Source organism: Kryptolebias marmoratus, linkage group LG2, assembly GCF_001649575.2.
Source record: "Kryptolebias marmoratus isolate JLee-2015 linkage group LG2, ASM164957v2, whole genome shotgun sequence".
Lineage (NCBI taxonomy): Eukaryota > Metazoa > Chordata > Actinopteri > Cyprinodontiformes > Rivulidae > Kryptolebias > Kryptolebias marmoratus.
In genome coordinates, this window is record NC_051431.1 from 34,703,838 (window position 1) to 34,719,490 (window position 15,653).

The following is a 15,653-nucleotide window of genomic DNA, read 5'->3' on the forward strand; positions in this document are numbered from 1 at the left end:
CAGCTGTGCTTGGTGTTCATGTAGTACCACACAGAGCTACATGGTGGCGCTACAGGATTAATGAAATAATCAGGCATCAAAGCCATACTTCAATCCTGTTTAAACTGACCAAGTGAAAGGTACATGTGAAGCCTGAGGCGTGTTTGTGTAACAGCTGGAACATCTGCTCGTCATGCTCCGTGTGTCTCAGCAGCTTGTTTTCTCCTTGCTGACAACAGAGACTGCCCTAAACAAAGAGCTGTACTGCCCACTGCTAATGGGTTTTCTTGTAGTTGTGTGTATGTTTGTTTGTAGCTTTTGCAAAGTATTGTGTGAATCATTGAACAGATTTAAATTAACCCCCTCGGAAAATAATCATCTACAACTGATTAGCCTTTGGAGTCAATTTGATTGACTGTTCATTTTAGAATTGATTTTAAAATGTTAATGTTTGTTTTTAAAGCGTTAAATGGATTAGCCCCACCCTATTTATCTGAACTTTGAACTTTTCCTGTACATGGAAGATCTCTGAGGTAAAGCACTGGGGTGACCGGGCCTTTTCAGTGGCAGCACCTCAACTTTAGATCTTCGTTTAATCTCTGACCGGAGAATTTTTAACTCTAAGATTAGACAGGCTTTTAATACCATGTAGTGGAATGGCATTTTCTTTATTTTTCCTTATTCTATTGTTGCTCTTGTGTCTTTATTTTGTGATGTACTGCACTTTTTTTGATGTAACTTTTACTGTAAAGCACTTTGGTAACTTTAGTTGGTTGTTGTTAAGCACTATATAAATCATTAAATCAATCAGTCAATCAGTAAACCTCAAAACACCCCTCAGGCATTAAGCATGTGGTTCAGTCCAGTCCTCTCAGCCCTTTTGCCACCCAGGAAGGAGAAGCCAACCACCCAGGTAACTCAAAATAAAGAAGTATTAAGTCTGACGTTAAATATCTGGGAATAATGATCTCTAAAATCCATTAAAAGAGAGGCGTATAACATTGGAAGATGCTTGGATGGCATGAAGAAGTCCTTGAGTCATTGGTTGACTAGAGATCTTACAATTTTTGGGTGACCTCTTTTATCTAAAGCTGAAGGAGTGTCCAGATTGATTTATCCATGTCATTCAGTTTTTTTCCTTTGATAAAAATACAAAGAAAGCTATTTTAATAATATTTCAATTTATTTGGAGAAACAAAACTCACTATTTAAGACGATCACAACTTATTAAAGATTATGATAAGGGTGGTATTAAAGCCTTAGACTCTGAGGCCCTAATTGGTTTATTCAGAATTAATTGGTTGAGGACCTATTTCTCATTTCCCAACTCTATGTGGTTTCACATCCCTAGAGACAGATGGTCATGACTATATTACAGTGATTATAATATCATAACAGAGCTGACAGTACAGGAATACTGCTGATCTCAGGTCAGCATGTGTGCCCCCTCAGTCCTGGATACAGGTGGTGATTCAGAGTCATACAGCTGTTGGATCCTCTCCTGCAGCAAACTGACCTACTGCTGTTGGAACTGGACCTCCAGATCCAGCAGATCGCCTGGTCAGAGTTGTTAAATTGAGGAAAGATCAGGGACCTGGCTGACACAGACAGTCCATAGACACAGGTGTCCTGTGAGGACAGGTGTTGTCTTGTTGAAAAAAAGAACCAGGGTTCTGTCTCCGGAGGGGTAAGATTTCTCTGATGTCTTCGGGTCTGAATTCCAACCAGAGGTGAACTGAAGTCAGACCCTGTGGCTCCCCCACCATGATGCCAGGAGAACACCAGAGTATCTCTTCACAGCATCAGCAGGATTGGTCCTCTACCCTCAGCGCTGCCATATATGCTCCTGATGGTCATCTGTGGTGATGTAGAACTGAGTTTCATCCCTGGACATGATATGACTCACTTCTCCCAGGTACAGCTCCACTCTGAGATAAATGACAGCCTCCACATGAGACATTCAACCTGTAGTCTGCTGAGACACAGAGCAGGATGACACTGGGCGTTGGAAAGTATGATACCTGCGTCCTGATGGCAGGAACAGGTGGCACAAGGTTCTGTAACATTGAACAAACAACATGATGTTCCCCCTCTCAGGTAGGCCAGGAACCTTTACATGAAAAAGAGCTGTTTCTGCCACAAAGCCACAAAATATATTTAAAAGTTGAAATAAAGATAACTTACTGAGTGGTAAATATGTAAATGCTATATACTGTTTTTAAAACAACTACAGTTTGTTGCAGTTTATAATTTAAGATTTATAATAAATTGTTGACATTTACAGGCAATTTTACATGTTTGGACAAAAAACTAAACAAATTTGTTGTATAAACAGAAAATATATTCCTCTTTAGATATTTAAATACTTTCAGTAGTCCTTTCAATATTTGTGGAAAATTATTCATATAAATATCCTATTTTGAAATTAAAAACTTAAACTTGTGTTTTAATAAATTATTAAGGTGAACACAAAGATTAAGACAGTTTGTTGGACATGTAACTGTGACTTAGTGGATTTCGTCTAATAAAGGCAGAGACATGTATTGACTTTAACTTTTATTATGCTTTGTTATGTGTGTGTAAAGTTGCACTTTATTTTCCTCAGCAATTTGCCTATATGTGTTCCAAATATTTAATTTTCTGGTATATTTAAGAGAAAGATGACTCCATATGGCTAAATAACCAGATCAAACTAATCATTTTGTTTAGCCCCTTGTGTTGTTAGTTTCATTCTGTATCAGAGATTTCTTTCACATATATGCAGAAAACTGCAAAACATTATCCCAGCAAAAATGAGAGTAAAAATATATAAATATTATTAATTTATGTGCATTTTTTAAATTAAAACCTGAGTGACCTGAGCTTGTGTAGGTGCCCTCATGTACCCACTGGTTCCAATATCAGCTCACTCTGACGTCTGTATGCCCCACATGCATCCACCTGGCCACATGAAAAACCACAAAGTGATCTCTGTCAGACTCCATCAAGTGTTGGTAATGCTGTGGAATTCCTCGACAAGCCATCCTTTGTGTCTGCTGATCTTTGCTCACTCCTTGGCTGTCTGACACTCCAGAAACTACCTGATGATACGATCACTCCACTCATGCCCATCTTCACTCCTTGCAAATCAAATTCTTTACATCCCCATCATGGGTCTGCATGTGAACAAATTAAACTGTGAGCATTCCCTCTGGGGGCTGAACTCTTTTTATCTGAGTGACGTTTTTGCTAAATAACCAGTTCAGTTCAGTTTCACATTTGAAAGAATACTAAACCAGAATCAAAGATGGAAACACACATAAAATAAGAAAAGACAAAAGATAAAAGTTGTGTGTTTTTGACAATCTTTAATAGTTTATGTTGCCACCAGTTTCTAAATAGACTTTTATAAAGAACACTTTTGGGGAGAAATGTATTGTGTACTATGAAATATGAATGAGTACAACTTATACAGTATACTACCTCTCACTCTAATACACTTCCTCATTATTTCGTTGTTTTACAACAAACAATAGCTGCCGTGTTTTTTTTCTTTTACCTGCAGTAGTTTGTAGTGCTGAAGTGGTAGAAACTAACTTGATAATAAACACTGTATTTTACACAAAAATTCTAAAAATCGTACACTTGTCATACCTCACCTTTTCCCCTGCACTCCACATTTATGAAAACAAAAACCTTAGTTAATGGTTACAAAGTTTATTGTGGTTTTATTCTTTTCCTTTTTTGCTACATTTTATTTGTGGAACTCTGTTTTGGTTCTAATAAAAAAAAAAAACAACAACCTCAGAGCAGTAAACTGGCATAGAGTCCAGTGAGCCCACTTAAATCCCCTCTAATTGCACATAAAGAAATTCTCATCTACCTTTGTTCACTGACATGGAAGAGTAATTTCTGACATCAATTAGAAGTCCCTGAATACAGCCATTATAAATAAGAAATATAGGGAAAGTCTTTAAATAAACTGACAATATTTATAAAGAATAGCTAGATTTTTAAATGTATTGCACTACAAAAATATTATGCACTCAAACATAGTGAATAATAATGTACACAAAATGCAAAAGATTTATTTTAAATACACAAGAAGACAGGTTTGTTGCATCTATAAAGTGTATGGGCAGAAAAAAGCATGGTTTTAAAATACATAGCAAACATCACAAGCACTTGTTCACTTAAAAAAACAAAACCTGCATCACTATTGCTCATAAGACAGTTTTTGTCTCCGTAAAGCAGTAAATAGCAACATCTTTAAGAACATCAAGGACTGGAGGAAAGGAAGGCAGGAAACAGCAAATAGCTATCACTTAAAGACTCACTTAACCTTTGCTTTAACAAATCCTCAAAATACAAGAAAAGAAGTCATGTTCAGTCAAAGATCACCGCTTGGTTGGTTTGTTAACTTTAAAGGGATAGTTTAGTGATTTTTGAAGTGATGTTTTGTTAGATAGTTAAAAGAACCTTAACAGCCGTCACATCAGCCATAGAGCATGCAGTTTGGAGAAAAGGGCAAAAGCCTTTGTCCATGCTAGGCTAAAAGCTAGCCAAATGAGGACTTTTTTTTTTAAATTGTTTTCTTTTTAGATTTTTAAAACAAGTCTTCCTTAAAAACAACTTACCAGTGAGAAAGAATGCTACATTAGCTAATAATAAACCTCTACACTTTCACATGACATTGTTTGTTTAGTGTGTGGCTGTTTTCTCCACCGAACAAATATATGCGTGTTGAGCATAGATTGATGGTGAACTGCTCCTGAACGTATTAGTCCACCTGATCAGCGTTTAGTCAAGTCCTGGCAGACATGTATACTTGCAACCTCTGTACCAACAGCTCAAACACAGTATCTGACTTCTGCCCTTTTCCCCAAACTCAGTCCTCTATGACTGATGTCACGGCTGATAAGGTACCAACTACTGATAACTATTTGACAGAACATCACTTCAGACATGACCAGATTATTCCTTTGACACCGCTCAGTATTCCTGAAATCATTAATCAGCACACAATCTCCTATAACTGGTGGTGAATCTCCATATTGACAGTGGAGGTCTGTTGGATGTGTTCATAAATGATTCCTTAGGTCTAAGCCTGCAGGGAGATGATGATTGTTTAGTCAGTGTGTTGCTCAGCGTGAGTCTAGATGGTTGAGAGGGCCCAGGTGATACTGTTTGGTTTGGGGATGTTGTCTAAGAATGAGATGTCGCTTTGTGAACCAAAATCAAGATTTGTTTAAGTTACTAAACAAATTCTAATTATAGATTGGTAAAAGGATGGACTCACACTAAAAGTGTACATCCCTCTTGGTATTTTCTTTGTTATGTTGCCTTACAACCTGGAATTTAAATGGCTTTTCAGTTTGATTATAAATAATGGTCCTACACAAAATACTTAAAAATGAGGGGAAAATTATTTGTTTTTATCATTCTAAAAAATATAAAACTAAGTGGTGTGCGCATTTGTATTCACTTCCTCTGTCTGGCAACACAATTAGTTCAATAAGATCCACCTGTGTGTATAGACGATCTCCGTATACACACCTGGTCTAACATCCCACAGAATCAACAACACTTCACACATCTAAGTAGTAAGAGCTACTACCAAGCAAAATACATCATGAAGACCAAGGAACTCTCCACACAGGTCAGAGAAAAAAGTTGTAAAGAAGTATAGGTCAGGGTTAGGTTATAAAAAACATCCCCAAACCCCGAACATCTCATGGATTAAATTCATTATAGGAAATAGAAAGATGATGCCAACACAGCAAAACTGCCAAGAGAGGCTTGTCCCCCAAAGCTCATGGAGCAGGTAAGAAGGGCCTGGACCGGCAGCGCGTTGCAACACCTCCATCTTATGTTTTCCTCAGTTTAGTGTTTTTCTGCATATCTCTCTGTTTTTCTTCTTCTTCTGTCAAACCCCTAGGTAATTGTGCAACTAGAGGTTCCAGTTTTGTAACTGTAACTGTATGCACTCATTTTTTAGTTACTTTTCAAACTTTTTGAATCTGCTGTTGGAGACCACATTAGCCCCGGTGCTATTATTTACACATGGGACCAGCTGTTAGTGCTTAGCCAAACTGGGCTACTCCACACTGGGAAACCAGAGATTCCAAAGGGGATCAGGAGGAAATGGAGAGGTTGTAGAGCCGGTCTCAAGCGGCATAAGAGAGGATGGAAACATAAACCATGTTTACTGAATGTTAATATGGGCAATGTTCTAACACTCTCCAACAAGATGGATGAACTATCTGTGCTAACAAGGCTGCAGCAAAATACAGGGAGAGCAGCCTCATGTGTTTTACAGAGACGTGGCTGAACCAGGACACACCGGACTCTGTAGTGGACACACCGGACTCCCTGGACGGATTTATTTTGATATGTGTGGATTGGAAAGTGGCAGAGAGTGGCAAGAAGGACTGTATGTTTTTCTTAATAACAGTAACCCTGTCCACATCACTGTTAAAAAGCATTTCTGTAGCAGGGACGTTGACCTTCCTGCAATCGATGTTCTGCCTTATTACGTTCCTTTGGAGTTCTCACACATTATTGTGCTAATGATGTACATCCCCTCATCAGCTGATGTTGCTGCCACCTGTGAGCACATTCACAGCACTTTGTCCACATTGCAGACAAGACGCCCACAGGCACTCTTTCTCATCTCTGGGGACTTCAACTGTGCCTCTCTCTTCCACTCTACCTGACTTCTCATAGTATGTAAACTGACAGACGGGACAATACAACTCTAGACCTTTTGTTTGTTAATGTCAAGGATGCATACACCTCCACCCCACTCCATGCTCTTGGTTGCTCCAATCACAACCATGTCCATCCTCAGCTAGAATACACACCGGTACTGCCAAGACAGTCTCTACAGAGAAAGACTGTGAAGATCTGGATTGAGGAGGCATGTGAGCAACTAAGAGAACCTCACAGAATGAGACCCTGTTTACACCAGAACAATATCTGCAAATGTTTGTGTTTTTTATGTCTACTGAAGCAAATCAACAAGAAAAAATCGTGTTTACATGGATATGGCTGTGCTCATTGAATCTATTGTAGTTTCTAAGCCAGGCAGAGTTGCCAGATAGGAAATGATGAACTATCCTACTGCAGGGTTTAATTATTGTATTTTGACCCAAACTATCATATGTGCTGAATGAAATGTGCTTTCTCAGAGAAGGGAGGTTGTAAGATTAGTTGTGTGTTGTGATTGGTGAGCATGTGCACAGAAAAGAAGGGGGACTTGACCCTAAAACTATGTTGTAAAAAGGGTAATTATTGTATATATGGCAACACTGATGCTAGGCTTTCAACCAGGCAGTGCATGCAGTCTCGAGGATGTAAATAGTTACAATACATGGATGGTTGTTTGGACTTATGGTGAGGTTGGGTTGCTGCCACATGTTGAAAAGGGTGAATAGCACAAACAGCACTCTGCTATCTGCTATTACTGTTTATCTACTGTAAATGAGCAGAACAGCTATTGACTGCAGCCGTCTGTGGTGCAAATGCACAATTTTACACGTTGTGTCTTCCTTTGAAATGAAAATGCAAGTGTCAGAAAATCTCCACTCTGAGATCTGGGTTCAAAAAGCTTCGGTTTCAGAGGACACAAGCGCTGTTGTTGTGTACATGAATGGTTGAACCACAGAAGAATATCTACAAATTGACTCAAATACAAAGCCCCTGAGACACTTTATAGCTCAAGTGGGGAGGACACTGACAGTATGACCCACTACATCACAGATTATATAAATTTCTGTATGGAAAACACTTGCCATCCAAAAGAATGCAGTGTTTGCCAAACAACAAGCCCTGGGTGATTCCTGAAGTGAAGGCTCTGCTAAACAAGAAAAAGAGGACTTTCATCTCAAGGGACAAGGAAGAACTACATGGAGTACAGCAAAAGAATAAGTTCAACATCAAGAGGCGTAAGAAAAGCTACAGGGAGACTGGAGCTGCATCTGAAGAATAATAATATCCAAGATGTGTGGAGAGGATTGAAACTCATCTTGGGCGATGGCAAAAACACGAATGGACAAGCCACCCTTGGAGAACAGGTGGGCAAACAAGTTAAACCTGTTTTTTAATAGATTTGACTCTGCCTCGATGAGGGCTGGCACTGCCATTGTGGGCCGTGTGTTAGGAGAATGAGCAGGAGTACACGGGGGGTCATGGTTTGACTTCATGGTTTGGTGTGAGCAGAACTTCCTGATCCTGAACTTCAGTAAGACCTGTGATCTTGTGGTTGATTTCCTATGGGAACCAGTTAGAGGTCCTGGAATGGTACAGTCAAAGCTCAGACCTCGCTCCAACTGAGAAACTTTGATTTGATTTAAAAGCTGCAGCAGTTTGGTCCTGAAGAATGGATAAAAATTCCAGATTAGATGGACCAAGATCAGAAAGATGGAACTGAAGAGACTTGATGCTGGAACTGATCCAGAAGATAGCTCTCTTAACTGTGTTTTGTCTAATTTCTTTTTTGTTGTTAAAAATGTTTTGCATTTTGACAGTGATAGGTAACAAGACAGTATGGAGTAGGGTGGTGGTGGTGGTGGGGATACTTTTGCAAATTGCTGTAGGTACATTCATCTTCTGGCCTCACCTAAATACATTGTTTAGCCAGACTTTGTGCGACATATAGACTTTTAGCCTTTTATGATGCAAATGAAATCCAAAAAGCCCAAAATGAATAATACCAAAGAAGCTTTTGTAAGTATTTCTGGACACATGTGGTCAATTTGAGGCATTGCATTAATTGCTGCACATTCACAGCAACAACTGCAGCTGTACACAACGTCCTTTGCATTTCAGACCACAGAGATTAAAAAAAAGAGATGTCAAACGCTGCAGGCATGGAAATGCCTCAATGAATTCTCCTGCATTTCTCCCTGCGGGTTAGAAATCACACACACAGGCACACACGCTGAGTTCTGACTCACACAGTCCAATAGTGAAAGACTCAGATCTGCATTGACTCGTTCCCCTTTTCCTGCCCCCAAGGATGGAAAACATGCATCAGTGTATGTTTTGTTTGCTGTTTTTTTTCTCCTCTTTCCTCCCTTTATATTCTTTTCTAAGGAGTCCTAGCCTCTGGCCTCTGAGCTGCCTATTCCCCCCTCCCGCTCCATCTCTGGTTGGGATGGAGGCTGATGGGAGCTGACATGATGGTGGCATTGTCCTCACCATCAAGTTAATGTGACCCAGGGGAAGTTGTCCCTGTATGCTTGGCCTGATGGCAAAGAATGCAAAGTGTGCTTCATCACAGGGGGAAAATACACTGTGCAGAATGCTGAAAGCAGTGAGAAAAGGACAAACATGGAGGAAGACTGAGATGCAAAAACTGGGAAGAAATTGACCAGTTCTACTCAGATGATTTAAGAATACTCTGGAATTTAATGGTGTGAAATAACATAAAATAAAAGACCTGAAATAAATGAAAGCCTTATTAGTTTTAAGCGAAATATTGATTGAAGGTCTTGTAAGTTGCATTTTTAATCCCATCACCACAAACAGTTATTTTACTTATAGTAAAAGCTCTCTGGTAAGTGCTTTTAGGGTTTTATTTTCTAAGTCTGACCTAATTTCATTTCGGAGCAGTAGCACTTCCTCCACATCCTCCAAAATTCTCATTAAAATAGGACCAGTTGGTATAATTTATCTGTTGGTCATCTACTGGCACTTTCATGAGCTTATCACAAACTTACTATTTGTTCCTGTAAAATTTGTCCTGAAAGCAACAAATTAAAATAATGCTGGAGAAAACCAAACTGCTTCTGACTCTAAAGATGATACCTCACTGTGCTGTGACTGTTGGAGACTAGTTGGTGACTCAAAATAGAATCGTTCATTGCACTGTCACTAAATTCTGAGCATTTACGACTAGAGAGACATCTTTAACGAAATTGTTTTTTTTTTAAATAATGGCCTATTTTTGCGTGCACAGATTGTAAAACCATATTCTATACCATGCACATTATTTTGCTCCCATCATTGTACTCACATCATACTGCTTTGTATCCACCCCCATGTTTATGATTTCTGTTGGAGTACACTTTAGACATGAAGATAGGCAGATTTGAACTTTGTGAGTTTTTTGAGAGAAAATTTGGCAAACAAATGTTTTGAAACATGTTCAAAACTTAAGCCAAAGGACTGCAAGCCTCTATAACTCAATTAAGGAAATTGATAACCACTGCAATTGTTGCGAGTCATTCTGGTAACTTCCTAATGAATGCTGTTTGCCAACTAGTCCAGCTCAGTGAGACATTAACAGATAGTGATTTTTTTCTCTCACCATGTTTAAACGTAGCTGTATTCGTAAAACTGCAGTAGTTGAAAAACTGTGAAGACTATGCAGCCAGTGAGAAATGATTGAGTTGTAGCTGTTTTGGTCAAACCTGGAAAGAAAGTTTTGCACAATCACAGGTTTTAACGTCCTTTAGTGTTACGCATGAGGACTTTACTGGGCACATTATCTGAAAGAAAGGTGGGTCTACTCCATGGAGATACATAATAACTAAAGACTGAACCAGAAGCTAGAAGTTAAAGCCACCTTAGACGAGTGCCCCCTAGTGGGTGGCCACAGTACAAGTTTTAAGTCCTGCCCTTCCATGTAAACTAACAGGATAAAAATACAGTTCAGATAACTGTCTGCTCCAAAAGGCATAAGGGAGATAATGCTTTTGCCTATCTGTGTGTTCTTGTGTCTGTCCATTAGCAAAATACCTCATGAACCAATTAACAGTTTTTAAAGAAACTTTCAGAAAATAATTACTGTATGTGTAGGCAAGATTTTCATGTTGAGAGTACAGCTCCATGTCCCTACTGTGCAAACTTTGGCTCAAAAAATACAGAACAGCAGAACCCAAAAATCTGAGATTTTGGCTTCAATTGTAAAGATCAGGAGAAGTGGAGACACTTCATGTTTCTCATAAATCTGACTCATTGCCATTTATTTTGTATATTTAAAAGCATCTCCTTGTTTAATCCCAAACCTGTTTCAAAGTCTGTCCTTTGATTAATGACAAAATGACAAAATCTTTTGTGCCAAAATTGTGGTTGAGGCTCTCAGACAGTCACCTCTGTTGCACTGTGGGTGGAGTAGCTCTTCTGCCTGCCATGGGGGTAATGGGAAGGCTGAGATGTGTGCTGCTGCCCCTGCCCTGCTCCTCCATATGCTGCTCCATAGGATTGATTAAAGACCTCTGCCATGTTTTCTATGCTCTGCTGCCTCCTTGTTGAGCAGCCATGTCTCCGGGTGGAGCTGTGCAGGGAGGAGGAGGTGTGTGCTGGAACAGAGGTCTGCCTGTGGACATGGCGGCCAGCTGGCTCCCAGGCTTTGAAGGCTGAGTTGGAGAGACATGGATGTGTGGTGGTCTTTGGGAGGCGTGAATGCTCCAGGTGGCTGGAGGGGATGGAGATGGAGAGAGGGGCGTGCATGTCATGGTGTGCAGGCAGGGGCTGGTGGATATAGGACTTCTCTTTGGGCTGTAAGGCAGGGGGTGCTGCCGGTTGGTAATGGGAGAAGTCCATGATAGGGAAGCTCTTGTAGTAGCTCCGGGAAGCAGTTTCAGCTGCAGACATGGGAAAAAGAAGAGACCGTTAACCTCCAGAACATAACTGAATTGAGTTTCACAAGACATCTAATAGAAACAGTCCTCTCTCAGTTCTAGGTTTTTATGTGTCAGGATGTAATAAATATGATCAGCTGTTACTAGGTTCTAAAAATTTTTTCACAAGTTACTGTATGCGAATGTCCTGTACAAACCCAATTCAAAAAGGTTGTTGTGTAAAATTGAAATAAAAACAGAATACAGAAAAATTAATTTAGGATTTTATAGGGGTGACATAGCGGAGCAGTGGTTAAAGCTGTTGCCTCCCAGCAAGAAGATCGCAGAATTGCTTCCTGACCTGGGACCTTTCTGGGTGGAGTTTGCATGTCCCTGCCTAAAGTGGGTTTACTCCAGGTACTCCAGTTTCCCCCCACAGACAGAGGTTTCTGGCTCAACCTGCTCACCAAATACCATGACGGTTTCTAAGCGCCCATTTTTGTCATACACCCTAATGAAAGTTTCTGTATGAACTGGTGGGTCTACCTGAAGACCAACATACTCATCCTCAGTCAGAACATTCAGACTACTGCACCTGAGGAGAAGTCAGTCTAGTTCTTTGTGGTTAGGGAGGTTTTACTCTTTCTGGTGCGCATTCAGTGTTAGTCTCAGACAAATGACCACATGAAAGCAAGAGATCGAAATGGAGTGTGTTGGGGGTCATCTCCACCCTCTGGACTAACAGTGTATACAGGTAAGTCCCCCACTTGTTTCAAAACATTGTACACAGTGATCTCCCACTTGTCTGCCAGTTTATGTTTTTGTCACAGCCAAAAATTCCTAACTAAGACCCTATCACCAACTTGGAGAGTAACTTCTTTGACCTGCTTATCAAACTGCTTTTTGTTTTGTTCAGCCAGCTTTGCAGAGCTTTCTAGTGAAGGGTTTTGATCTTTTATAGCTTATTTTTATTGATATATAATTACATTATGTTGTTTAATAAATGTTTCATGATTTAAAAGCTATTGGGTTGGCTTAATAATTATAGTTTTAATAGTTTCAGAGTGTTAAAGTGTTAAACTTTAGGTTTGCTCAAGGCCTCAAAAGGAAAGATGTTGGAAGAAGTTTTTTCCACAAGCTCATTTGTTCTGCAGAAATACCTGAGTTCAGCTGTAATCCGTCAAGATAAAATACATTTATGCTAGCTGAAACTGCGATGCTGGAATTTCTTAATTATTATGATTCAGTGTTTCGTTATCTAACTCCCTAATGTCACCAAGCAACAAGGGTGGAGAAAGGTATCTGTAAGGATTTGGGTTTTGTTTTGTCTTGATTTATTTTGTTGCTTTTCTTGTCTGTGAATTGTTCTGTTTTGTTCCTTGTCCTCTGTCATCATTCACTTCCCCACTGCCCCTGTTTGTCTGCCACGCCCATCTACACCTGTTAGCGATTGTAATCAGTCACCTGTGCCCACTTCCCATAATTATTGTCTGCTTTAAAACCTGGTCAGCTTCTCCACTTCCCCGCCAGTTCATTGTTGTGTCTCTCGTTCCTCCTTGCCTTGCTGTGGTGATTTGGCTTTTTTCTAGGTTTTGTTTTTGTTTTATTTTGATTTTAGTTCTTTGGTTTTTGTTTTGTTTGGTTGTACTTTTCGTTTTTGTCTCATGTTCATGTTCATGTTCATTTTCACTCTCCCCCAGTCATTCACTTCTCTGTCAGACACGCCCATCTTCACCTGTCCCTACTCAGCAATCATTCCACCTGTTCCCACTCACCTCGTTATCCCCAGTCTTTAAAACCCGGTCATTTCTCTCCATACCTCGCTGGTCCATTGTCTAAGGTTTGTCTATTGTTTGATGTTTGTTGCTGTCTCGCTCCGTGTTTCTTGTATCTTGCTTCTGTTATGCTTTGTATTTAGTTTTTGTTTTTTTGCTGCCTCGTCAGCTTTTGTTTTGTTTGTTTCTTTGTTTAATAAATTAGTTTTCTTTTAAGTCTGCCTACTGGGTTCATCTCCGTCATCCACATCGTGACACTTGCCTTTTTGTAAATTAGTTATAGTTGTTTTTGCTGCCAAGTCAGCCTTATGTTTTTGTTATATTTTGCTTTAATAAATCAGTTTTTATTTGAAGATGATTCTGTGTTCTGGATTCGCCTTCGTCTCCCCTCGTCATGACAGAATGAACCGGCCATACCAGAACCCAGCTGACGTCAGCCCTGGTGTTGCTCTCTCCGCAGAGGAGAAACAACAAATCCTGTGGGAGTTGCGGAGAGAGCACCTGCTCAGTCTTCCGGACGGACCTGATCATCCCACTGCAGTCCCTTCCTCTTCTCATGGTCCCCATCGGCGAAGGAGAACGCCGACTGCGGCGAACCTTATGCCTCCCTCGACCACGGCGACTACCACCCCCTTGTCAGCAGCTGCAGCCATCACGCCCTCATCGTCTGCAGCAACCTTCATGCCTCTGTCAACTATGGCTGCCATCTCGTCCTCGTCAACCGCAACAACCATCACGCCTCTGTCAGTAACAGCCTCCAAGTCCTCTTAGTCCGCAGCAGCTTCAGCACTTCCAGTGGCAGTCTCCACATCTCCACCGGCTGTGGCGAGCATCATGCCCCCATTGGCAACGGCAGTCATCTCGTCACCCTCGGCCGCAGCAGCCGCCAAGCTTCCACCTTTTCCGGTTCAGGCTTCTGAACTCTCTCCGACTGATCTTTTAGACACCCTTTCACAAGTACAAAAACTGTTTACTTCTTTAAAGAACAATCCGGTCCCCAAACATAACATCCTCACCTGTAATATAATTGAAAATATCCTTTTGTCAAAACCCGGACTTCTTCACGTACCCATATTCATGAACTTTTTCAATGAAATAACCCAACTAAAAGGACAATTAATCGATACCCCCAGTCACCCAAGCCAACCAGCTCTCCCGCTCCGCTCATAAAGTCTCCAGAACCGCTCACAATCTCTCCAGCCCCCCTCATAGCCACGACCCCAGTTCTCCCAGTGCCCTATGCAGAGCCCTCTGTAGAGCCTCCAGGGCCCTCTGCAGAGCCTTCAGTGCCTTCTGCTGGGTCCTCTCAGTCTCCAGTACTGCTCACGGACTCTCTAGCGCCACTCACAGCTTCTCAGCACCGCCTGCAGTGCCCCCAGCCTTGCTCTCCAGCGACCTCTGCAAAGTCTTCACAGTCTCCAGCGACCTCTGCAGAGTCTCCACAGTCTCCAGAGACCGCCGTCGAGGTTGACGCCTCTTCGCCTGCCTTGGTCTCAGTGGGGTTCGCAGATGCGGCCACCACAGTTCCTTCGCCACTTCTGCCTCATGGAGGGTCCCCGTCGACTTCTCCGCCACGTCGGCTCCTCGTAGGGGCCCGGTCGACGTCTCCACCACGTCGGCTCCTCGGAGGGTTCCGGTCAACGTCTCGCTCTGCTCAGTCACGACGAAGGTCGGGGCTTCACCCAACTACGTCACACTGAGGGTCGGCGCTTCGCCCAGCTTTGTCTCGCCCGTCCGGCTCGCGCCCGTCCGGCTCGCGCCCGTCCGGCTCGCGCCTGTCCGGCTTGCGCCCAAGTCTGCTGCGCCCAAGCCTGAGCCATCCGCCTGAGTTCTGGCCACGCCGCAGATGGCGCCCCGGCCGTCCACCAGAGCTCTTGCCTTGCCGCGGATGGCGCCCTGGCCACCCTCCAGAACTCTTGCCATGCCGAGGACGGTCCTCTGGCCGCCCACTAGAACTCTGATCTCTTTGTTTTGTTCCCCTTTTGGCCTTTTGCCTGGTCGTTTTTTTGTTTTTTGTGCCCTCCATCCTTTGTTTTTGTTTATATCCCCCGCCTCCCTCCCATGCTAGGTTTTTTGCTTTTCTTTCGGGACGTCGGGAGCCATCCTGTGAGAGGGGGGGCTCTAGAAGGATTTGGGTTTTGTTTTGTCTTGATTTATTTTGTTGCTTTTCTTGTCTGTGAATTGTTCTGTTTTGTTCCTTGTCCTCTGTCATCATTCACTTTCCCTCAGTCTGCCCCTGTTTGTCTGCCACGCCCATCTACACCTGTTAGCGATTGTAATCAGTCACCTGTGCCCACTTCCCATAATTATTGTCTGCTTTAAAACCTGGTCAGCTTCTCCACTTCCCCGCCAG

The 15,653-nt window shown here is 41.8% G+C and overlaps 1 protein-coding gene across 1 annotated transcript in view; it reads right to left on the minus strand.

The window, feature by feature from the left end:
* Positions 1-3,318: 3,318 nt before the first annotated feature.
* shisa8b (shisa family member 8b) overlaps positions 3,319-15,653 on the minus strand; it is an 83,694-nt gene continuing 71,359 nt past the window's right edge. Inside the window, exon 5 of the mRNA XM_017433649.3 lies at positions 3,319-11,549. Within this exon, the coding sequence (XP_017289138.1) occupies positions 11,044-11,549 (506 nt within the window). The 3' untranslated portion in view covers positions 3,319-11,043. The remainder of the gene's footprint in view (positions 11,550-15,653) is intronic.